Source organism: Procambarus clarkii, chromosome 35 (genome assembly GCF_040958095.1).
Source record: "Procambarus clarkii isolate CNS0578487 chromosome 35, FALCON_Pclarkii_2.0, whole genome shotgun sequence".
Lineage (NCBI taxonomy): Eukaryota > Metazoa > Arthropoda > Malacostraca > Decapoda > Cambaridae > Procambarus > Procambarus clarkii.
In genome coordinates this window covers 38,274,587-38,301,692 of record NC_091184.1, presented here as the reverse complement: position 1 = coordinate 38,301,692, position 27,106 = coordinate 38,274,587, and the positions used below count along the sequence as shown (strand labels likewise).

Below are 27,106 nucleotides of genomic sequence, written 5' to 3'. Positions count from 1 at the left end.
ATCATTTCATTGTCTTGCTTTCATTTTCTCATTCGTCATTCTTTAATATTTTAATAACTTCTCTTTTTAATATCTTTGGGGATTATTTTATATATTTATGATTTATTTTTACGTTAAACTTTCATTATTTATGTAAAACTGTTTTCCGTTAGTAATTGCAGGTGTTCACTGGGTACTCACTCATACATATTTAATCTTTCATTCACTCATTTACTACATATATTAACTGACTAACTCACCTTCGTGACTCACAACATGAACTCACTCACAAGATCTCTGAATAACACTCCAAATAGGGTTTAATAGGCGAGATCAAATAAGAGGTTCGCTCCACCCTTAGATTTGTTGACCTCAGCACACTACTGATGGCGATAGGCTATCACAGGCCTCTGCTCTTATGGCAGTTAATCTAGAATAAATATGCTCTCTCTCTCTCACACACACACACAATTGAGAGTCAGCCTAGGAATAACTGATTACTGAGATAGTGACAAATGATCGCCGAGGAAGAAGTCCTTAAGAATGAAAATGATAGCTTTTACCCTGTCGTAGCTCAGTCGATTAAAGCAGTGTCTGGGATGCTCCCGGACGCAGGTTCGAATCCTCGTCACGGCCCTTGTGGATTTGTTCAGCTTGAGGCTGTTGATCCCTGAGCGCCTTGTGTTGTGGCTGCCGACTTATAATTTTAATAATTCATTGTATCGAGGGGACAGGCAGCCAGAGAGTATTAATTCATACACGTTTTGGCTTTTATCGAGGTCCCCCCCCCCTAAGGTCGAATTACTGACCCCGCAACAAGCTGATTAACTCCTGAGTACCTACTCACTGTCAGGTGAACAGAGGCATAAGGTGAAAGAAAATGTCCCCAACTATTTCTGCACACCCCCCCCCCCACAGGATTCGAACACGGAATTCTCGATTGTGCGTCGAGAACGAACCCCGACTGCACTACGAGGTTCACAAAGTTAATCCCGTAGTTATGATTGTCCACGAAGTTAGCCCAAATGAGGAACGTGATCAGTAATCAGCCATCTCTCACGGCTCTCTGACTAGTCCTGAATCCGGAAAAAATATGCGCTAAGCCTCGGTTGATCACAGCCTGATCAACCAGGTTGTGACTCATACGTCAGGCTGCGAGCAGTCGCGTCCAACAGCCTGGTTGATCAGTGCAGCAACCAGGAGGCCTGGTCGACGACCGGGCCGCGGGGACGCTAAGCCCCGGAAGCACCTCAAGGTAAGCCACGAGAAGAGCAGCTAATGCATATTTGACGGTCGGAAGGTACTTGACGCACTATAGGGCTGTAGGTCTCTTGGCTGCCTTGCTTGCCAGGCCCTGACCTAGGCTCTTCATGACTAGATTTGAGTTACTCATCGGTATGCCTGTCCCCAGTTAATATATCATGGTGTCTAGTTATCATTACTGACTCTCAGTTCTCTAGTTCTCAGCTGCAAATGTAACCAGCCATCGCCTACCACATGAAGATATTATTGCAGGTTGTGATTAATGGGTCTCATTACATTTGACACATTATATATATATATATATATATATATATATATATATATATATATATATATATATATATATATATATATATATATATATAAACTGCTCAACCCTCGACACAACCCTTTTCCACTTGTAGGCAAAAATGTAACTAGGCTAGTGTTGATAAACGTGTAACTAAGAGACACACAGACATATGTAAGCAACATATAACCAAACATGTAATAAAGTGACATGTAAACATGTAAGTAAGCCACATGTAGACAGACATGCAACTAAGCCACATGTAGACAGACATGCAACTAAGCCACATGTAGACAGACATGCAACTAAGCCACATGTAGACAGACATGCAACTAAGCCACATGTAGACAGACATGCAACTAAGCCACATGTAGACAGACATGCAACTAAGCCACATGTAGACAGACATGCAACTAAGCCACATGTAGACAGACATGCAACTAAGCCACATGTAGACAGACATGCAACTAAGCCACATGTAGACAGACATGCAACTAAGCCACATGTAGACAGCCATGCAACTAAGCCACATGTAGAGGAAGGTGCGTATGAGCGTCACAGGTGTAGGTAACTCAGGCATGTCCCAGGTGGCTGCTGACTGGCAAGTGGTGATGGTTCCTGGTAGCCTAACGAGACCCAACTACTGCCCTTCCTGCACACACACACACACACACACACACACACACACACACACACACACACACACACACACACACACACACACACACATATACACACACACATATACACACAGCGTTCAGGAACCTGTGTAAGGAATCATTCAGAACCTTGTACACCACATATGTAAGACCAATCCTGGAGTATGCGGCCCCAGCATGGAGCCCGTACCTTGTCAAGCACAAGGAAAAAGTCCAAAGGTATGCCACTAGACTAGTCCCAGAACTAAGAGGCATGAGTTACGAGGAAAGGCTGCGGGAAATGCACCTTACGACACTGGAAGACAGAAGAGTAAGGGGAGACATAATCACAACCTACAAAATCCTCAGAGGAATCGACCGGGTAAACAAGGATAAACTATTCAACACTGGTGGGACGCGAACAAGGGGACACAGGTGGAAATTGAGTACCCACATGAGCCACAGAGACGTTAGAAGGAACTTTTTCAGTGTCAGAGTAGTTAACGGATGGAATGCATTAGGCAGTGATGTGGTGGAGGCTGACTCCATACACAATTTTAAATGTAGATATGATAGAGCCCAGTAGGCTCAGGAATCTGTACACCAGTTGATTGACAGTTGAGAGGCGGGACCAAAGAGCCAAAGCTCAACCCCCGCAAGCACAAATAGGTGAGTACACACACACACACACACACACACACACACACACACACACACACACAGCAACAGCAGGCTCCAGGAATATCAAATTGCCTAAGTATTGGGAACCAGGTTGAGGACTATAAGTTGTGTCCTAGGTTACATAAAGGTATTGTAAAGTTTAAAAGTAAATAAGATACAAGAAATAAGTGAAAGCGAGTGAAAATTCTATGTTGGAAAAGTTTATATTCCGTAACCAAAGATCGCCAATAACAAAGATGGCCGTCACCACAGGGAAGGTTCCATTCACCTGGGTTCTGGGAGACTCGAACCGGGGACCCCACGCGTGTGAGGCCGAAGCTCACAGGGTACTCACACTTTCACAGGGAAGGTAAACAAACCAACAGATGATTGTTTCAAAGGATTCTCGCCACAAGATATAATAAAAGGTTTCCTTTGCAGGCTAGAGATTATAGAGGACATACTAAAGAAGTATGAAGAAAAAGTACTTGAATTAGAAGAAAATGGAGCTCTCAGGGATGAGTTTCGCACTTTAAAAGGAAGTATTCTTCAGCAAGGTAAGGCCATTACCGCCTGAACGGACAAGATAAAGACACAGGAAGAACACATCAAGAAACTGGTGAAAGAAAATGAGCTATGGAAAGTGAAGAGCGGTGAATTTGAGGAAATTAACATGAAAAATAGACATATGGTGAACAACTCCAAAGAGAAAGAGACGATCAAGGAAGTGTGATCGGAAGTCAAAACCAGAAATGACCAACAAGAAGCAGAAGTTATGCAAGCAATTAGGAAAGAACTGGTTACCAACAGTGAATCCGTACAAAACACTGCAGATAGAAGTCCATAATAATTTTCGGGTGTTTAGAAAAGGAAATATCATCTAGGGTGGACACAACAGCAGAAGAGATGAAAATCATAGAGGAAACAGTAGGTTTAGGAGAAGGGAGCCGAGCGGACAGCACGCTGGACTTGTGATCCTGTGGTCCTGGGTTCGATCCCAGGCGCCGGCGAAAAACAATGGGCAGAGTTTCTTTCACCCTATGCCCCTGTTACCTAGCAGTAAAATAGGTACCTGGGTGTTAGTCAGCTGTCACGGGCTGCTTCCTGGGGGTGGAGGCCTGGTCGAGGACCGGGCCGCGGGGACACTAAAGCCCCGAAATCATCTCAAGATAACCTCAAGGCTTCAATTCAAAGGAAAATGTCAAGTGATTTTAGGAGGACCTCACCGGGACAAACCTCAGTTTGTCAGAGGCGGCAGCGATGTTAGTTCTCATAATGAGGGAAGATGTACGAGGGTTCTTATAATAAATGACGGCACGAATCCCTGCGTTTTCACAGCAAGGTTTGCAATTCCTGTCAATTATGTTTCGTATCACCTTCTCATCCTTCTTGTATGTTTGAATAAATGTATTTTTATAATACACTACAATGCATAGTGTATTATAAAGTTTCAGAACATTTTTCATCCAAGTCAGATGTCTCCCTGTCACCCTTCCAGTATGCTCCAGTTTCCAGAACAGCCTTTTGTGTGGGGGACTCTTATCAAAAGCTTTTTTTAGGTCCAGATAGACACAGTCAACCCAACCATCTCTTTCCTGTACTGTCTCTGTGGCTCTATAATAAAAACAACCAAGAGATTTGTTACACAGGATCTACCTGTTCGAAAATCATACTGTGTGCGCGTGTGTAATTACCTAAGTGTATTTACAGGATGAGAGCTACGCTCGTGGTGTCCCGTCTTCCCAGCACTCTGTCATATAACGCTTTGAAACTACTGACGGTCTTGGCCTCCACCACCACCTCACCTAACTTGTTCCAACCGTCTACCATTCTGTTTGCGAAAGTGAATTTTCTTATATTTCTTCGGCATCTGTGTTTATTTAGTTTAAATCTATGACCTCTTGTTCTTGAAGTTCCAGGTCTCAGGAAATCTTCCCTATTGATTTTACCAATTCCTGTTACTATTTTGTATGTAGTGATCATATCACCTCTTTTTCTTCTGTCTTCTAGTTTTGGCATATTTAATTAATGCCTCTAACCTCTCCTCGTAGCTCTTGCCCTTCAGTTCTGGGAGCCACTTAGTAGCATGTCTTTGCACCTTTTCCAGTTTGTTGATGTGCTTCTTAAGATATGGGCACCACACAACTGCTGCATATTCTAGCTTTGGCCTAACAAAAGTCGTGAACAATTTCTTTAGTATATCGCCATCCATGTATTTAACAGCAATTCTGAAGTTAGAAAGCGTGGCATAGGCTCCTCTCACAATATTCTTTATGTAGTCCTCAGGTGATAGTTTTCTATCTAGAACCACCCCTAGATCTCTTTCTTTATCAGAAAGATAAGAAAATTTATTCTAGCTCAGTGTGTGTGTGTGTGTGTGTGTGTGTGTGTGTGTGTGTGTGTGTGTGTGTGTGTGTGTGTGTGTGTGTAAATCAAACTGTTCCACAAATAAAGGGATAGTAGAATAACATACTTATACGAATTCTGAGACAAACGACAAGATTTTGTCTGAGGCCACAATCACATCAGAGTACGCGGTACCAGTAATTCTCAAACCCAACTGTGACGAAGCTATTGAATTGCAAATAAACACACTCGTGCCATACATGTTGATGACAACATGACCGGCTCGTGTCGCGTTCGTCCTTGGTCCATACTGTCTCTATTCTTGTGTCATGTTCTCGTGTTATGTGATATATATATCAGTTTTGAACTTGTGCATTTCTGCTTGTTCTAGCGCTATCAATTCTAACACAATAGGTACAAGAAGACCAGTAGGCGGGATGTAAAGATCTGGACCTCAGTCGCCGCAATCATACATAAGTACACTCTCACTGTACTTATGTATCTCAGTCTGGGTGTAGGTGTTTGTGGTATGATCTGCTATCCGCCCCGCCCCCACACACCTCACAGCTCAGCAAACGTAATTAAGAAGAGCCAGATGTGAGCATCCTCTACTGGACGTAGTGATGATCGTCGTACTATAAGCATCCAGGTCATCACCTTACTCACTATATTTCTCTATTCATTTTCTTTACCACACACTGCTCAATAAACTAGTCACTGTTCATTACACCACACACTGTTCACTACACCACACACTGCTCACTACACCACACCCTACTCACTACACCACACACTGTTCACTACACCACACACTGTTCACTACACCACACACTGCTCACTACACCACACACTGTTCACTGCACCACACACTGTTCACTACACCACACCCTACTCACTACACCACACACTGTTCACTGCACCACACACTGTTCACTACACCACACACTGTTCACTACACCACACACTGTTCACTACACCACACACTGTTCACTACACCACACACTGTGCACCACACACTGTTCACTACACCACACACTGTGCACCACACACTGTTCACTACACCACACACTGTTCACTACACCACACTGTTCACTACACCACACACTGTTCACTACACCACACACTGTTCACTACACCACACCCTACTCACTACACCACACACTGTTCACTGCACCACACACTGTTCACTACACCACACACTGTGCACCACACACTGTTCACTACACCACACACTGTTCACTACACCACACACTGTTCACTACACCACACACTGTTCACTACACCACACACTGTTCACCACACACTGTTCACTACACCACACACTGTTCACTACACCACACTGTTCACTACACCACACACTGTTCACTACACCACACACTGTTCACCACACACTGTTCACTACACCACACACTGTTCACTACACCACACACTGTTCACTACACCACACACTGTTCACTACACCACACTGTTCACTACACCACACACTGTTCACTACACCACACACTGTTCACTACACCACACACTGTTCACTACACCACACACTGTTCACTACACCACACACTGTTCACTACACACTGTTCACTACACCACACACTGTTCACTACACCACACACTGTTCACTACACCACACACTGTTCACTACACCACACACTGTTCACTACACCACACACTGTTCACTACACACACTGTTCACTACACCACACACTGTTCACTACACCACACACTGTTCACTACACCACACACTGTTCACTACACCACACACTGTTCACTACACCACACACTGTTCACTACACCACACACTGTTCACTACACCACACACTGTTCACTGCACCACACACTGTTCACTACACCACACACTGTTCACTACACCACACACTGTTCACTACACCACACACTGTTCACTACACCACACACTGTGCACCACACACTGTTCACTACACCACACACTGTTCACTACACACACTGTTCACTACACCACACACTGTTCACTACACCACACACTGTTCACTACACCACACACTGTTCACTACACACACTGTTCACTACACCACACTGTTCACTACACCACACACTGTTCACTACACCACACACTGTTCACTACACCACACACTGTTCACTACACCACACACTGTTCACTACACCACACACTGTGCACCACACACTGTTCACTACACCACACACTGTTCACTACACCACACACTGTGCACCACACACTGTTCACTACACCACACACTGTTCACTACACCACACCCTACTCACTACACCACACACTGTTCACTACACCACACTGTTCATTACACCACACACTGTTCACTACACCACACACTGTTCATTACACCACACACTGTTCACTACACCACACACTGTTCACTACACCACACACTGTTCACTACACCACACACTGTTCACTACACCACACACTGTTCATTACACCACACACTGTTCACTGCACCCCACACTTCACTACACCACACACTGTTCACCACACACTTCACTACACCACACACTGTTCACTACACCACACACTGTTCACTGCACCACACTGTTCATTACACCACACACTGTTCACTACACCACACACTGTTCATTACACCACACACTGTTCACTACACCACACACTGTTCACTACACCACACACTGTTCACTACACCACACACTGTTCACTACACCACACACTGTTCATTACACCACACACTGTTCACTGCACCCCACACTTCACTACACCACACACTGTTCACCACACACTTCACTACACCACACACTGTTCACTACACCACACACTGTTCACTACACCACACACTGTTCACTACACCACACACTGTTCACTACACCACACACTGTTCACTACACACTTCACTACACCACACACTGTTCACTACACCACACACTGTTCACTACACACTTCACTACACCACACACTGTTCACTACACCACACACTGTTCACTACACACTTCACTACACCACACACTGTTCACTACACCACACACTGTTCACTACACCACACACTGTTCACTACACCACACACTGTTCACTACACCACACACTGTTCATTACACCACACACTGTTCATTACACCACACACTGTTCACTGCACCCCACACTTCACTACACCACACACTTCACTACACCACACACTGTTCACTGCACCACACACTGTTCACCACACACTTCACTACACCACACACTGTTCACTACACCCCACACTGTTCACCACACACTTCACTACACCACACACTGTTCACTACACCACACACTGTTCACTACACACACTGTTCACTACACCACACACTGTGCACCACACACTGTTCACTACACACACTGTTCACTACACCACACACTGTTCACTACACCACACACTGTTCACTACACACACTGTTCACTACACCACACACTGTTCACTACACCACACACTGTTCACTACACACACTGTTCACTACACCACACACTGTTCACTACACCACACACTGTTCACTACACCACACACTGTTCACTACACCACACACTGTTCACTACACCACACACTGTGCACCACACACTGTTCACTACACCACACACTGTTCACTACACCACACCCTACTCACTACACCACACACTGTTCACTACACCACACACTGTTCACTACACCACACACTGTTCACTACACCACACACTGTTCACTACACCACACACTGTGCACCACACACTGTTCACTACACCACACACTGTTCACTGCACCACACTGTTCATTACACCACACACTGTTCACTACACCACACACTGTTCATTACACCACACACTGTTCACTACACCACACAATGTTCACTACACACACTGTTCACTACACCACACACTGTTCACTACACCACACACTGTTCATTACACCACACACTGTTCACTGCACCCCACACTTCACTACACCACACACTGTTCACCACACACTTCACTACACCACACACTGTTCACTGCACCCCACACTTCACTACACCACACACTGTTCACCACACACTTCACTACACCACACACTGTTCACTACACCACACACTGTTCACTACACCACACACTGTTCACTACACCACACACTGTTCACTACACACTTCACTACACCACACACTGTTCACTACACCACACACTGTTCACTACACCACACACTGTTCACTACACACTTCACTACACCACACACTGTTCACTACACCACACACTGTTCACTACACCACACACTGTTCACTACACCACACACTGTTCACTACACCACACACTGTTCACTACACCACACACTGTTCACTACACCACACACTGTTCACTACACCACACACTGTTCATTACACCACACACTGTTCACTACACCACACACTGTTCACTACACCACACACTGTTCACTACACCACACACTGTTCACTGCACCACACACTGTTCACCACACACTTCACTACACCACACACTGTTCACTACACCCCACACTGTTCACCACACACTTCACTACACCACACACTGTTCACTACACCCCACACTGTTCACCACACACTTCACTACACCACACACTGTTCACTGCACCCCACACTTCACTACACCCCACACTGTTCACCACACACTTCACTACACCACACACTTCACTACACCACACACTGTTCACTACACCACACACTGTTCACTACACACTTCACTACACCACACACTGTTCACTACACCACACACGGTTCACCACACACTGTTCACTACACCACACACTGTTCACTACACCACACACTGTTCACTACACACTTCACTACACCACACACTGTTCACTACACCACACACGGTTCACCACACACTGTTCACTACACCACACTGTTCACTGCACCACACACGGTTCACCACACACTTCACTACACCACACACTGTTCACTGCATCACACACTGCACCACACACTGTTCACCACACACTTCACTACACCACACACTGTTCACTACACTTCACAATGCCACTGTTCACAGTAGACTTATCCATAACAAAGAAAGCCTCACTCTACTCACAATAACCTTTTCAGAGAAACCTCGGATGACGCAAAGCAAAACTTTTATTTTGTATTTTTATTTTAACGCGAGCTCTGCGCCTCCGTTCCGGCTTAGAGTTTTGTCAATATTTTTGTCTCTAGATGGCGTTAAGTCACACCATGATAACAATGTAGTAATTCTTATAGACATTACTAGTTCAATGTAGATATTTTAACTTCCTAGAATTCATATTTTTCTAGGGCCTGTTGACTTTCTAAGCTAAGTATGTTGTCGTAATACGCTCTGTTGTCTCCCTTTAGTGTCTGTTTGCTTCCAAGTGGCTGTTATCTTCCTAGTGTCTGTTGTTTTCCTAGGGCCTGTTGTCTTCCTAGTAGCTGTTGTCTTTTTAGAATCTTATTGTCTTCTTCAGGATTGTTCACCCCATAGTCTACTGTCTTTCTGATGTCTTCCTCAAGTTTCTTGTCTTCCTCTGGTTTCTTGTTTTCCTAGGGTGTGATATTTTCCCAAGGACTGTTGTCTTTCTATGGTTATATCTGCATTGGGTCTGTTGTCTTCCTAGGGGCTGCTGTTTTCCTAATGTCTGTTGTATTCCTAGGGTCTGTTGTCTTCCTAGGGTCTGTTGCCTCCATGGAGACTTGTCTTCTTAATGTCTGTTAACAGTCTACCTTTTGGTTGTTCACTTCTTAGGATCCACCGTTTTCCCCGGGCTTGTTGTCACTATAGAGTCTGTTGTCTTCCTAGGGTCTGTTCTCTTTCTAGTGGCTGTTGTCTTCTTAGGGTCCATTGCCTTCCTCGGGTTTGTTGTCATCTTAGGATCTGATGTTTTCCTAATGACTGTTGTCTTCCTAGCTACGATTATGTTGTCTTCCTGCGGTCTGTTGTCGTCCTATGGCTTTGATGTTTTCCTAGGGATTGTTCTTCTTAGGGTCTGTTACCTTACTAGGGTCAGTTGCCTCCTAGGGTCTGATGTTTTCCTAGGGGATTGTTCTTCTTAGGGTCTGTTACCTTACTAGGGTCAGTTGCCTCCTAGGGTCTGATGTTTTCCTAGGGGATTGTTCTTCTTAGGGTCTGTTACCTTACTAGGGTCAGTTGCCTCCTAGGGTCTGATGTTTTCCTAGGGGATTGATATCTTCCTAGTGTCTGACATTTTCCTAGGGTGTATTATCTTAATAGGATCTGATATTTTCCTAGGGGTCTGTTCCCTTCCTAGGAGCTGATGTTTTTCTAGGGCAACCCCTAGAAAAACTAGGGGTTGTCTTTCTAGTCTTACATTGTCTTCATAGAGTTCGTTGTCTCTTTGTTTGTTTGTTGTCTTTTGTGCGTCTAAGATATGTTGTCTTTCTCTGCATTACCCCGCCCCCCCTTCATTATACTGGGCACTCTTATTAATATTACAGTCATTTCCCCCCTCGAGTCATCTTGGGAATGTCATATCTGTGATCCAAGATACTAAGACGAGCCCACGACTTCCTTATCTGGTTCAGCCTACAGTCCTTATCGCCACCAGTTAACTCATGGCACCAAACCCGTTCAAGCAAGAGCCTAACCAATTATTATACATAATCATTATTAATATATATTTTGTGTGTATAAAAATCACCGTGTTATTATTAATCATTAATAAATGTTTATAAATTATCTGATGCATTTTCATGGTAACAAGCGTTTCCGGCGTTCATACTATTAAGAGTAACTTATTGGTAGTTCAGAGTCAACCTAAGGTGAGATTCACTTTAACCTGTCGCAGTGTTTAAAGGGAGGGCAGCGAGCACTCAATCTCACACCCAGTCCGAAACATATATATCTTCAACACCAACTCTCACTGTTTCTTGCCATTATTTACACGCTTGTCACTCAGCGTGAGGCGTTTTATCTGCCTAAGAGAGTAGCGGAGACTGGGCAGGATGCGAGGGCCGCACACGACACTTAAGGCAACACACACATCTCTCGCCACCCGCGGGATAACACTGCCTCCGCCGCCCCTACCTCCAGCCCAGCTGCTCCTGCCCGCGCACTGTTGCCACATCACAACCCTCCCTCCCTCACACCTTACCCTAACACAATATTTTATTCTCTATCATACAATTTACCTTTATAAAGTTTGATTAATTGTTAAAAGATATTGATCGCTAGAATTGTTATTGTCGTGCTTTTCAATGAAGATATGCCGACGATGATAAGTTATTGAAGTGGAAGGTTACGGAAACGTTTCTCTGATTTTGGCTGTTCTGGTAATAACGTCCAGCCCAAGGCTAAGACAACATGAGAGAACTGCTACCGAAAGACTCCTAATGTACTGCCTGTATTCCAGACAGCGGAGATACCCAGCGTTCACTAAACAACACAAATGATGCAGAAGATTAATGGAACATTGTTGACCAGACCACACACTAGAAGTTGAAGGGACGACGACGTTTCGGTCCGTCCTGGACCATTCTCAATCGACTTGAGAATGGTCCAGGACGGACCGAAACGTCGTCGTCCCTTCAACTTCTAGTGTGTGGTCTGGTCAACATACTTCAGCCACGTTATTGTGACTCATCGCCTGCATTAATGGAACACTTCGAGCAGATAAAATTTTCCGGCAGCTTAAACATGAAAGCGATCAGACTGAAGAAATCGGAAATGCCTAACCTGTTGTAGCTCTGTGATAGATGTCAATGATCTCAGGGAAGAGAATTGTGGTATAACTGCCATTGGTACGGCGTTAAGATTCCTTGAAGCAAACATTAACGGTGCAGTGATCTGCTCTGATTCAAAAGCAGCACTACACAGTCTTACTAAAAATCGGGCAGAAAACTTTGCGATATAGTCGCTGAGCTCAAGAGAGCTGTGAGTATTAATCAATCAGGGAAGAGTCGTCAAATTTCTGTGGATCTCCTCTCATGTTGGAATCTGTGGAAATGAACGAGCAGATGTGCTGGCTGCTGAAGGAGATCATATTGAATACTTTATACCCAAGACTTCTACAAATTAAGAGGTATTATCAGGCAACATCACCGTGACAAGGTAAGTGAGGAAAGGAAGATGGAAGAATAAACCAGTGAATCTGTATGTTGTTACAAGGTGGTTGCAGCTGGCAATCCCTATCATTATGGATGAAGAGGAGGTGTCCGTGGGAGGGAATCAATAATAGCAAAAATCAGTCTTGGATAAAAATATCCATGGAGATTCGTGATGGAAACAACAGTTGGGCAGCGGAGTTGCAGAATCTGTGGTGAGTGACAGACACCGCCCTGACCACTACCTGAGAGAATGTGAACATCTAGAGTCATTAGAAATGTGTAGAAGAATAATAAGCCCAACATTGTTCGAGTTAGGAAAATACTATGTCAAAAATATAGATACTGTTCTTAAAAGATTTCCCCATTTTGCACCTGTAAGATAACGTAAGATTTTAAAGGTTGACAAATGTTTATCATACTGCTTGGTAAGCTGTTCACCTAAGACAGTTAAGCAAGTCCCAACTATGTCTGGGTACAAGTGGGCACAGGTGGATGGCACGCGAGGCACTGTGAAGTTAACTACTTCAAGAGATCGAAGAGCCTCGATCACCACAGCTGGATGCCCATCTGAGAGAGAGCCCCGTTACCTAACGCCCCGTAACTCTGCTGCTCTTATTGGTTGCCCAGATGGTATCACAGTGAACCCCCTGGAAGAATGGCAAGCAGTTGGTATGGGAATACACGTGTGTGTCAATCCTGGCTAACACCTACTAACTGGACTTCAGTGTTGCATATCCGGGTGGCGCTGCCACTCACGGGGACCACTACAATTTTGTCCCCATTGCTTCTGAAACACTCGACGCCTGGGTTAAGAGTGCCACCATTTTTTTTTTAAGGAACTGGGTTCTAGGCTAATTTACCCTTACCGGTACCCTTACTTAAATCTTTGAATATGTTAGATATTAAGCCACTGCATATCCTCTCAAGTGTACTCTATATATTTATAACTCTGAACTGTAATGCCAATCCTGACCTTAAAGGCTTCCTCAAGCAGGTAAAAAGTTGTAACAGAATCCATGGGCACCACACCACAAACAAATATCTATTTGATATTCCAAGGGTGCGACTTAACCAAACTAGAAATGATTTACAAATCAAGGGACCCAGAATGTGGAATGACCTTCCCAATCATGTCAAAGGCTGTACCTCTCTCAACCAGTTTAATAGAAAACTAAGTACTACCTACTATGTACTACTCCATATAACCTACCTTACCTCCCTAAACATCAACCCATGTCTTGTTATTTTCAAACAATACTGTTTGTTGACCAACTTGTATAACTGCTGACTTTCGCCATGGTTTCCCACCCCCCTTTTTTTTTAACTCAATTTATGCTTTGATCCAACATTATGTTCGTAAAAACATAAGAATGGAAGTAACTGCAGAAGGCCTATTGGCCCATACTTCCTCTTGATGCTTCTATATTGGTTCGGGGTCTTCAAGTGGGTAGAATATAGTTGTGCATTAATTGGCTGTTGATTGCTGGACTTGATTGATTGCCAGCAATCAACAGCCAATTAATGCACAACTATATTCTACCCACTTCAAGACCCCCGAACCAATATAGAAGCATCAAGAGGAAGCATGGGCCAATAGGCCTTCTCCAGTTACTCTACTTCCATTCTTATGTTTTTATACCCATTGATTCGTATTCTATCATGTGCAAGTGTCAAAGTTCTCACCCAAAACTTTTGTACCATATCACCTCACCCAAAGCGAGTATAAGTATGGATGTATTTTGTGTGGTTAGGCCACGCTCCTGTGCCAGGTAAGTTACGGGCTCACCATAGCCCGTGCTACTTGGAACTTGTTTCGAGTAGCTGAATCTATAACAACAACAACATGTGTGTTTACATTTACAGTTGTGTGTGTAAACTAAAGTATTTGAAAATGTAATAAGTTATTACGAAACGCGTGCAGGACACAGACTAGAAATAAAAATGAATTTTGGAGAATTGATTTTTCAATTACCATCGACAGTGAAGAGAAACATAAGAAAGAGAAAATTCGTGTTAGAATTATTAATCTTACCTTTTCGGTCATAGGCATTAGCTGGGGTGAAGACCAGAGAGAGTCACTGCTCTGGCTTCTACCTTGAACCCGTTAAGAAGCCCTTGTCTGTCTTACTCACCTCCCGGAACTTTAAACTGTGCCCAACTACATAATAAACTAACACACATTTCCGTTCGCCTCATGCCTATGTTGACTTGGCAGTAAATATGTACATGGGAGTTACACAGTTGTCATGGGTTGCATCTTGGGAAATGGCAGTAGTTGGCCTAGGTTCACCTCATTAAGCATAAGGCTTCCTGTCCCTGTGTGTGTGCGAGTATACCAACAAACAAGTAATAATAATATACACTCACTCTGTATCTGATCCATCTTCATTCCTTCCGTCGTCCTCGGCCTCCTCCTCCTCCTCTCTAATGTAAAAAATCGATGAACTCCTGCTGCTTTCCTCCATGTTCAGTCCCCGTCGTGTTCTGTACCCTGCCCACCGCCTCACTGCTCACCACCGCCACACTGTTCCCTACCGCACAGCACTTCACCACACTGGTCACCAGGACGATGCTAGCTGTGGCCTCCAGAGTGCCTCGCCCTGAAATGAGATTTACAAGCCTGGTGTTATCACAGCGTCTGTCCATCAGCTGAACTGCGTCATTGGACATGTAAAGGTCGTCTCTACCAACTTGGATCATCTCGTTCAACTATTTTCTTCTCAGCTTTGCACAGTTCGGTGCCGTGAGCACAGTGTAAATACAGGCATCTATGGGGGGCGGTGTGCAGGACAAACATATCAATTGAGACATTAGCTCTCCACATATGTCAGTTGCATAATTTAGAAACTGTACTTGTGGTCGATCTCGAACTCATTGTTGATGTGACGACTTATATTGAATTTTGTAACTAGCTCATCAAGATTGTAACTTGTTTAGCTAAATGAAATGTGGGGTTCAGTCCCTGAGCCCATTATGTGCCTCTGTAACCCTTTCCACTACCGCCCACAAGATGGGTATGGGGTGCATAATAAATGAACTAAACTAAACTATACCTTAATAACATTAATCAGTTCTTTACACACAACAAACTGAAATTACGAAATTTTGAAAGTGCAGTACAGTTATCGTGTATAATACAACACGCAGGCTTTCCTCGTAACTCTTACCTCTTAGTTCTCAGACTAGTCTGGTACTATAGCTTTGAACCTTCCCATCTTCGTCTTACGCTAGACAAGGTATGGACTCCATGCTTGAGTCGCATACTCCAGTATTGGTCTTGCATATGGTATACATGCTTCTAAATGACTCCTCACACAGGCTTCTAAAGACAGTTCTGATGTCAGCCAGCCTCTCATACGCCGCTGATATTATTTTGATGTCGACTTCAGGAGACAGGTTCGGTGTAATATCAACCATATCTTTCTCTCGTATGTTCGTTTCGTGAAGGACTTCGTCTCCCATTCGGTACCCTGTGACTGGCCTACTGTTCCCTCCATCTAGTTTCATTACCTTATATTTACTTGGGTTGAACTTTAGTAGTCATTTGTTGGACCATTCCTCCAGTTTGTCTAGGTCATCTTGTAGCCTCTTGTTATCTTCCTCGGTCTTAATTCTTCTCATAATTTTTGCAGCTTCAACAAACATTGAGAGGAACGAGTCTATTCCCTCTGGGAGATCGTTTACATATAACAGGATAGGTCCAAGGACTGAACCCTATGGGACTCCACTATAGTGATGTCTCTCCACTTGAGACCTCACAGTGACTCGCTGCTTTCTGTTGCTTAGTTACTCCCTTATCCATCTGAGTACTTTCCTTTTTATTCCTGCCTGTATCTCCAGTTTATGTACTAGTCTTCTAATAGGTCCTATGTCAAAGGTTTTCTGGCAATTCAAAAATATGCAGTCTGCCGGCCTACCCTTCCCTTTCTCGCCTAATTTTTGTCGCCTGATCATTGAATTCAATTGATCCCAAGGCAAGAGTTGTCATCCCTGAACCCATGCTGGTGATATGTTACAAAATTCTTTCGCTCCAGATGTTCTACTAGTTTTTTCACACAATCTTCTCTATCACCTTGCAAGGTATGCAAGGTAGACACACTGGCCTGTAGTTCTGTCAGGAGAGTGTGTCTCCTATCTGGCACCCTTCTTGTATATCGGGACTATATTTAGCAATCTTCCAAATTTTTGGTAGTTCTCCTGTTACCAGCGATTTGTTATACACAATGGAGAGTGGCAGGCACAGTACTTCTACTCCTTTTAGTATCCATGGTGAGATTCCATCTGGGCCTATAGCCTTTGTCACATCCAACAGTAGCAAGTGCTTCTTTACCTCCCCACTAGTAATCTAGAACTCATCCAGTGGTGCGTGGTTAGATAATCCCTCTCTTATCTCTGATACTTCTCCTTGCTCTAATGTGAAGACCTGGAATTTCTCAATGAGTTCCTTGCACACTTCCTGATCATTCGTAGTGACCCTGTCTGCCCCTATTCTCAGTTTCGTTACCTCTTCCTTCACTGTTGTTTTCCTTCTGATGTGGCAGTGCAGCAATTTCCATTGTCGTTGCCTTACTTGCTATGTCATTTTTGTATTGTCTTTCTGCCTCTCTTCTCATCCTAAGGTACTTATTCCTGACAGGCTGGTATCTTTATCTGCTCACTGGTATCCTGTTATTTCTATAGTTTCTCCATGCCCTTGTACTTAGTTGCTTTGCAAGCTTACATCCCTGATTATATCACGGGTTCCTCATATGCATTTTGTTTTCCTTTTGGACTGGGACAAACTTATCTTTTGCCTCCTTACACTTCTGGGTAATGCAATCCATCTCGTTTTGGGCCGTCTTTCATCTGAGCTCTGTTTCCCATGCTATATCTGTTAAGAATCTCCTCATAGCTTCCCTTTCGGTATGCCAACCTTTTGTTTTCTGGTTCTTTCATTGAGTCAGTTAGCTCTACTTCTACCAGACACTCAAACATCAGTACACTGACCAAAGAACCAAAGCTCAAATCCCGCAAGCACAACTAGGCGAGTACACTGTGATCGCTCATCCCCACGGGGTTACCTTGAGGTGCTTCCGGGGCTTAGCATCCCCGCGGCCCAGGCCTCCTGAACAAATCCACAAGGGCCGTGACGAGCAACCAGGCCTCCTGGTTGCTGGACTGATCAACCAGGCTGTTGGACGCGGCTGCTAGCAGCCTGACGTATGAGTCACAGCCTGGTTGATCAGGTATCCTTTGGAGGTGCTTATCCAGTTCTCTCTTTAACACTGTGAGGGGTTTGCCAGTTATGTGTAGCGGAAGCGTGTTGAACAGTCTTCGAAGTTGATTTCCCTTATGTCGGAATTGGTTAAAGCAAATACCAAGTAAAGTCTAGTTTGTTCGTCGTTGCCTCTCATTCTTGTGGGATCCCCTGTAATGCTGCCTTCAAAAGTTTATTGTTGCCACATCCACTAGCTTAACTCTCCGTGTTTCTTCACCTCCATGCAGTTCTTTGTTCAGGTCTACATCAGCAGATAATGAAAATTCCCAGAGATACTTGTAGTAACATCTTGAAGTCTGCTGATTTTATTGGATGATCCATAGATGTGTGGCTCTTCTTGCATGATAGTATGATGACAGATGGAATTACTGGTGTTGATGTCACTTTTCCTCAGATCTACAAGATTTTGTTGAAGTTCTTGGTGTACAATTGCAACACCGAATTTGTTATAGTTCCTGACAGTTTTGTTTCTGTGAGTCCTATTACATCTGGGGTTTCCTCTTGTGCTCTTTACCCAAGTTCGTTTGCTTTGTTTGGAATCCCATCTGTGTGTGTGTGTACATGGAAGCTGTCCAGCCTCAGTTTCCTTTGATGCCCCCGGGAATAGAGCGACAAGGATCGAGGGTCTAGGATAGAGTACTGGGAGGGTCTGGGTTGAGGGGGGGGGGGCTTAAGAGGATCTGGGATGGGGGGAGGAACACTGAGGACATCGTATAGGCACACCATAAGAAAAACGTAAGATTATAAAATATCTTTAAATGTCGGTAAATTGTTCATCTGTTTAAAATTATTCTACTTATGTCAAACCGGGAATTGTAGTTCATTAATATCTAATAATATATAATTATACTGATCAGTGTTAGGTTAATGATATTGCATTTTTCCTGTAAAAATTAAGTGTAAATTTGAGTAAACTAAGTCAGTTAAATATGCGCAGCCATTTTAACAATTAAAGTTGTTGAATTTGTATACATTTAAACGTGAACATTTATTAATATAACTTTACCTGAATAAACATTTGAATTAGATACTACTGTTGTCATATGGCTACTGTTACTTTTTGAATACTGGTAACTAATGCCATTAAATTTGTCTAAACATTTATTTTACACTGCTGTACACGTGCTCAGTCTATTTAGAATTATAACGATTTCATTGTCAGGAGTAAAGCTGTTGCTTGTGATTGTGTAGCTGCAAGCACAACAATATATCCCTACCTGAGAGCCTCTTGTTCATCCTCCGGCGAGTGCGCCCTACTGCGGTGGTCCGGGCGGCCTCGCTCTCGTGGGAGGGATGCTCGTCGACACTGTCCTCTGTGGTGGGTGGTTCACATTGTTGTTTTATCAGGCTGCTGATAGCGACATTTCCCAACCACACTATTGTCATCTAGAGTTTAGTTTAGCGCATTTTTTATGCACCCCCATACTCATCCTGTGGGTGGTAGAGGAAAGGGTTACAGACATATAATGGGCTCTGAACCCCACAAATCATTTAGTTAAGCAAGTTACAGTCTTGATGAGCTAGTTAGAAAATTCAATACACATCGTCACATCATCAATGGGTTCATGACCGACCACAAGTACAGTTTCTAAATTAAGTAACTGACATAGGTGGAGACTGTTACAGTTGATGTTTGTTTCTGCACACCGCTCCCCATCCAGTGGTGGATAGGTTACAGTCACTTAGTTATTACCTACAGTTAGCAAACTGGGGATATTTGGCTAAGATTTCCAGTGGCAGAGGTGCCACTGTATGGTCCTGTTGTATTCAGACTCTGTCGTCAGTATAAAGAGAGGCTCCGAGCTCTCAAGGCTGTTGCAGGTTATCACTCAGGCTATGGTGCCAATGTCAGAATTGTCAAAATGATGTACCTTGCATACATCAGATCTTTAGTGGATTATGCTGCACCTCTGCTTGTTTTGATGCCTGAAAGAAAGCTTGGAGGGCTTGAAAAATTGCAGAACGAAGCCTTGCGGATAATCCTTGGGTGCCCTCGTACTACAAAGATACTTAATATGAGAAAGGAACTTAATATTCTGAGCGTTGTTGATCGTGTTACTGAAATTAACTGTCAAATTGGTATAAAAATGCTTAGGCTAACTCATCCTAATCCTTGCACAGAAGCCCTCCAGAATTTCTTTATTGAAGATCAGCATTGTTCCAAATGGATAACAAAAACTGGAACTCGACTCAGAATGTATGGGGTTCATGATTTGTACCAAGAGAAACAACAACGGCACTTTCCTGCACCGTGGGAGGTTACACCCTTTCTAGTTTTAACCCCTCCCTTTCCACCCAAGAAGCAAATTAGAGATCAGCCCAAGCTTCGTCTTGAGGCAAAGCTCAACGCCTTAAGCCATATTGATGCTCTGTCCACAGAGCATTCTCTTTCTCAAATCATATACACTGATGGTTCCCTACACCGCACCACGGGTGCAGCAGGCAGTGCAGTTGTTCTGACAATGGGCGATGGCTTGTACTTTGAGTGGGGAGTCCGTATAAACAACTGGGCCTCTACCCTTCAGACCGAACTATTTGCCTTGATCCTTGCACTGAAATGTGTACAAGTCTCGAAACTTGATACATTAATTGCAAGTGACTCCTTATCATCCTTAAATGCTCTCAACTCTTTAAGACATAACTGTAACATGCTCGTGTCCGAAGCTAGACACAAATACAACAAAATTATTAAGGATGGTAACAGAGTCCATTTCATGTGGTCTCCATCTCATGTTGGCCTCCGAATGCATGATAGAGCTGATAAGTTAGCCAAAGAATCTGCCTTTAAAGGAGCCGTTGAATGTAACCTTGGATTGTCAATGAGCAATCTGAGAGCAGCAGTACACCGAGAACTTCAACAAGATCTTGTAGATCTGAGGCAAAGTGAAATTGACACCAGTAATTCCATCTATCATCATACTATCATGCAAGAGGAGCCACACATCTATGGATCATCCAATAAAACCAGCAGACTTCTAGATGTTACTACTGCTCGGCTTAGACTCGGTTACAAGTATCTCTGGGAATTCTCATTATCTGCTGATGTAGACCTGACCAAATGTAAACTGTGTCAACAAAATTATTCGCACACCCTCCGTCACTGTGTGATGGAGTGCGAAAAGATACGTGAATTTAGAGACAATTCTATAACCAATGTTCCAGCGATGTTTAAATATTTCATTCAAAATTATCTGCTACCAGAAATTTTAGCCAAATATCCCCAGTTTGCTAACTGTAGATAGTAACTAAGTGATTGTAACCTATCCACCGCTGCCCACTGGATGGGATATGGTCACTGCTTGCATCACAAGCGGGGATGTTTCTGGCGGGGGAGAAAGAATCAATTGCGCAGCGCGTCCCGCGGCGTTGCGCGGGCAGTTTGGGGCCGTATAAATACGGGCGAACAACGGGGCTCCGCCTCACTCCGCCTGCCCTCGCCGCTGCCCTCGCAAAATCAAGAAGTCACTATAGGCTAAGGTCTCATACTTACTACGGGTGTACCTTTTAAGTTAAATCTAGTCCTTGGAATTGTTACTGTTAATTCTTACTTTATATATTTACTTTATATATTTACTTCATATATTTTAATATAAACGTTATATATTCCTTAAATTATATTTGAAACTTTGTATATTTACATGTTCAATATTAAGTTTTATATAATATCAACTTTGTTAAGTCTATAATATAAACCGTGTTTAATATAAACTTTATATAATTACTTACTTTATGTGAACTTTATATATTTACATGTTCTGCAGAATTTAATCTTCAATAAACTGTAACGCCCCATACTGCCAGTATCTTTCTCCCCCTGGTCAGAAAGCGGTGTGCAGGACAAACATATAAAATTTGACACTAGCTCTCCACATATGTCAGTTGCTTAATTTAGAACCTGTACTTGAGGTCGATCTTGAACCCATTGTTGATGTGACGACTTATATTGAATTTTGTAACTAGGTCATCAAGATTGTAACTTGCTTAGCTAAATGAATTGTGGGGTTCAGTCCCTGAGCCCATTATGTGCCTCTGTAACCCTTTCCACTACCGCCCACAAGATGGGTATGGGGTGCATAATAAATGAACTAAACTAGAGGATTTTGAATGAAATATTTACATCTCTTGAACACTTGTTACATAATTGTCTATGAATTCACGTATCTTTTCGCACTCCATCACATAGTGACGGAGGGCGTGCGAATAAATGAGAGTTTACATTTGGTCAGGTCTACATCAGCAGATAATGAGAATTCCCAGAGATAGTTGTAACCGAGTCTAAGCCGAGCAGTAGTAACATCTATAAGTCTGCTGATTTTATTGGATGATCCATAAATGTGTGGCTCCCCTTGCATGACAGTATGATAGATCTAACGATTCTTCGCGGCAGGGGATCGTATTCCAGGGACCATAGGATTAAGGACTTGCTCGAAACGCTACGCGTACTAGTGGCTGTACAAGAATGTAACAACTCTTGTATATATCTAAAAAAAAAAAAAAAAAAAAAAAAAAAAATGAAATTACTGGCGTCGATTTCACTTTGCTTCATATCTACAAGATTTTGTATAAGTTCTTGGTGTATTATTGCTCACAGGCTACTTATTGACAATCCAAAGTTATACTCAATTTCTCCTTTAAATGAAGATTCTTTGGCTAACTTATCAGCTCTATCATACATTCGGAGGCCAACATGAGTTCACATGAAACGGACACTTGTTACCATCATTAGTAATTTTGTTGTATTTGTGTCTAGCTTCAGACACGAGCATGTTAGTTACGTCTTAAAAGAATTGAGAGCAATTAAGGATGATTGTCACTTTCAATTAATGTATCAAGTTTGGAGACTTGTACACATTTCAGTGCAAGAAACAAGGCAAATAGCACGGTCTGAAGGGTCGAGGCCCAGTTGTTTATACGGACTACACATTTTAAGTATAAGCTATCGCCCATTGTCAGGACAACTGCACTTCCAGCTGCACCCGTGGGGCGGTGTAGGGAACCATCGGTGTATATGATTTGAGAGAGAATGATTTGTGGACAGAGCATCAATATGGCTTAGGGCATTGAGCTTTGTCTCAAGACGAGGCTTGGGCTGTAGTTCCAGTTTTAGTTATCCATTTGGAACAATGTTGACCGTTAATAAAGAAATTCTGGAGGGCTTTTGTTCAAGGGTTAGGATGAGCTAACCTAAGCACTTTTTACCAATTTGACAGTTAATTTCAATAACACGATCAACGACGCTCGGTATATTATTCCTTTCTCATGTTAAGTATCTTTGTGATTCGAGGGCACCCAAGGATTATCCTCAAGGCCTCGTTCTGCAATTTTTCAAGCCCTCCGAGCTTTCCTTCAGGCATAAAAGCAAGCAGAGGTGCAGCACAATCCACTAAAGATCTGATGTATGCAAGGTACATCATTTTGACAATTCTGACATTGGCACCATAGCCTAAGCGATAACCTGAAACAGCCTTGAGAGCTCAGTCTTTTTATACTGAAGACAGAGTCTGAATACAACAGGACCATACAGTGGCACCTGAAGGCAAAGATATTTGAATCTGTTTACATAGGTTACATAGCTGGGAACCCATCATACCCACCATCATACAGATGCATATTGCGAACAGCTCCTCCTGCCTGGGTGGAGGCCGATTTAGTATCCGTTTTCTCTGCCGAGATGACTAAACCAAGGTCCTGACACGAGTCTTACACAGACTTACCTGGTTGATGGGGTTCTGGGAGTTGTTCTACTCCAAGCCCGGCTTGAGGCCAGGCTTGACTTGTGAGAGTTTGGTCCACTAGGCTGTTGCTTGGAGCGGCCCGCAGGCCCACATACCCATCACAGCCCGGTTGGTCCGGCACTCCTTGGAGGAATAAATCTAGTTAAGTGTTCTGCGTGTTAGCATATCCAGTGGTGTGTATCATTGTATCATCAGCATAGCTAATGATGTGCACGTTGGGTTTACTCGGTACAGAGTAAATAAGATAGGACTGAGGACACCCCCCTGTTGGGTGCCTAGTTCGAAGTGTCTTGTTACATTCCTATGCCCCTGGAAAAATACAGATGACTTCCTGTTAGATAAGTAACCTGATTCAACAAAGAAGCGGACCACCAATATCCATTCTTGCAAGCTCACTCAAGATAACATGTCGATTAAAATATCAAAGGCAGACTTGTGATCTAGGAAGGCAGTATATGACTTCAGTGTGCAGGGTAAGAAAGGTGGTGATGCAATGATGCACACTCCTTCCATGCATGAAGCCATATATCTGGGGGAATAGAATGGTTCTTATTCTATGGAGGAGACGGTTTAGGAATCTTTCTCTCGAATGTTTTGCAAATGTAGTTAGTAAGGGAAATTGGGCGGAAAGCATTCTCTTGACTTGGCTTGTGAATTGGAATGATTATACTGTTGGTCCAAGAGATAGGAAGTTCCCCAGTAACATAGCCCATATTATACAGCTCAAGAAGGGGATTCCCTGGTACTAAAGAAACAAACGCAATATGTCAAGTGATACCATCCTCACCGGGGGATGTGGCTTTACCTTTGGTCAGGGCCGAAAATAACTCAAACTCAGTAAATGACACATTGCATTCATTTTCCTTGTGGAACATGAAGTCAAAGCATTTCTCGATCTCCATAACCAGCATTTAATGTGAATTGTGTGTCTGGGAAAAAATTATTGAAGCTAAAAGTGGTTGCCCAAGCATTGTCGACTAACTCGTTTGCTCTGTGTAGAGGGGCGAGGATGTGACACTTGGCCGATGTTATCGCGTTTCTTTTAATATCTTTCCATGCCTGCCTGAGGGGGAAGTTGTGAGAGATGAGACAAACAAAAATTTCCCAGTTACCTTACCTGAGCTCTGTCATGTACTCCCTTGCCTTGGCTACAGCTTGATACATTGTGTAAATGGTGGATATGCGGGGCAAATGACAGTCAGAGTCGTAAACAGTCAACAAGGGCACGACCAAACTCGGCTGCTGTGAAACATCTACGCCTAGATTGTCCTCTGGGAACCACAGTAGAGGGAAAAGTGGAGTGGTTTTGTGAAGCCTTTGTGGCACATTTTAACAAGTTCAATAAATTACCTAGAAATGAAAGTGACTGTCTTCGTTACAAACAACAGTGCTTTTGTAAACATGTTGCTAAACACAGAGTATGCAGGTATTAAGATGAAAAATGCAGCACCTAGGTCTCCAAAAGTAACCATCGTCATATTCAATGTTAATTTAATAAAGAAACACTAACGGTGCAGTGATCTGCACTGATTCAAAAGCAGCACTGCAAAGCCTTAGTAAAATTCAGGCAGAAAATCTTGTGATAGTCACTGAAATCAAGAGATCTATGAGAGTACTAACCAATCACGGAAGAGTCGTTAAATTCCTGTGGATCCCCTCCCATGTTGGAATCTATGGAAATGAACGAGCAGATGTGCTGGCTGCTGAAGGAGACCATATTGAATACTTCATACCCAAGACTCTTCTACAAATTAGAGGTATTATCAGGCAACATCACTGACAATATAACTGAGGAAAGGAGGATAGAAGAACAAATAAGTGAATATGTATGCTGGTACAATATGGTTGCAGCTAGCAATCCCAATCATTATGGATGAAGAGTAGGTGGCCATGGGAGGGAATCAGTAATAGCAAGAATCCGTCTTGGATACAAATATTCCTGGAGATTCTGAATGGAAACAACAGTTGAGCACCCGAGTAGCAGAATCTGTGGTGAGTGTGACGGGCACTGTCTTGACCACTACCTGAGAGAATGTGAGCATCTAAGACATTAGAAATGTGTGTAGAATCATAAATCTCATTGTTTGAGTTAGGAAACTACTATGTCAAATATAGATACTGTTCTTAAAAGATTCCCCCATTTTGGACCAGCAAAATAATGTAAGATTTTAAGGGTTGACAAATGTTAATCTTCTTGTTTGAGAAGCTGTTCACTTCAGACAGTTAAGCAAGTCCCCCAACTATGTCTGGGTACAAGTGACAGGATGAACAACCCATCGAGTTTTCTTCCTACTGAGGGGTGTTGTACATGCTGCTATGGTCCCTGACAGCTGAGTGGACAGCGCTTCAGATTTGTAGTCCTGAGGTTCCAGATTTGATCCTCGGTGGAGGCGGAGACAAATGGGCAAAATGTTTCTTTCACCCTAATGCCCCTGTTACCTAGCAGTAAATAGGTACCTGGGAGTTAGACAGCTGCTATGGGCTGCTTCCTAGGTGTGTGTAACAAAAAGGAGGCCTGGTCGAGGACTTGGCCGCGGGGACGCTAAGCCCCGAAATCATCTCAAGATAACCTCAAGATGGTAGTATGTCCATCTACAGGATGAGTGGCGCTGCCCAATAAACTCACCCCTCAGGGCAAAATTAATTAAATTAATGGATGACTAAGGTCATAAAACGAGCATTGGTAACTAAGAGGAACCTCTGGAGAATGTATAAATTCGGATTATAAACCCATGGAACCCCCCTATGCACTTTAACTGTAAATGCCAAAACTCTTCACTTTTAAAGTATTGTACAACTGGAACAGATCTTCAAGGCAAATAGGGGAGGGGGGGGGGGCCTTCGACAAGCCGCCGGCTTCCTGTCTTCTTTGAGGCCACTAGTGTTATTAGCTCTCAGGTAAATTATACTCAACACTAGTATTCTGGAAGGAGCCTCTTGGGGGGTTCCCTGAAGTTAGCTC

At 43.4% G+C, this 27,106-nt stretch overlaps 1 protein-coding gene across 9 annotated transcripts in view; it reads right to left on the bottom strand.

Annotated features, from left to right (window-relative positions):
- Positions 1 to 27,106, bottom strand: part of LOC123768505 (biorientation of chromosomes in cell division protein 1-like 1) — a 125,906-nt gene that overhangs the window by 95,347 nt on the left and 3,453 nt on the right. For 5 of the 9 annotated variants that reach the window (XR_011230495.1, XR_011230496.1, XR_011230494.1 and 2 more), the window contains exons 2-3: positions 19,627 to 19,840; positions 15,520 to 15,752 (exon numbers count right to left, since the gene is read on the bottom strand). Coding sequence is in view for 3 of the 9 variants with exons in the window: in XM_045759119.2 (XP_045615075.2) it covers positions 15,520 to 15,617 (98 nt within the window). In the remaining 6 variants the exon portion in view is untranslated. Of the gene's footprint in view, positions 1 to 11,970; positions 12,118 to 15,519; positions 15,773 to 19,626; positions 19,841 to 27,106 lie in introns of those variants that run through there. The other 4 variants (XM_045759120.2, XM_069336380.1, XM_069336378.1 and 1 more) reach the window with 4 other exon arrangements.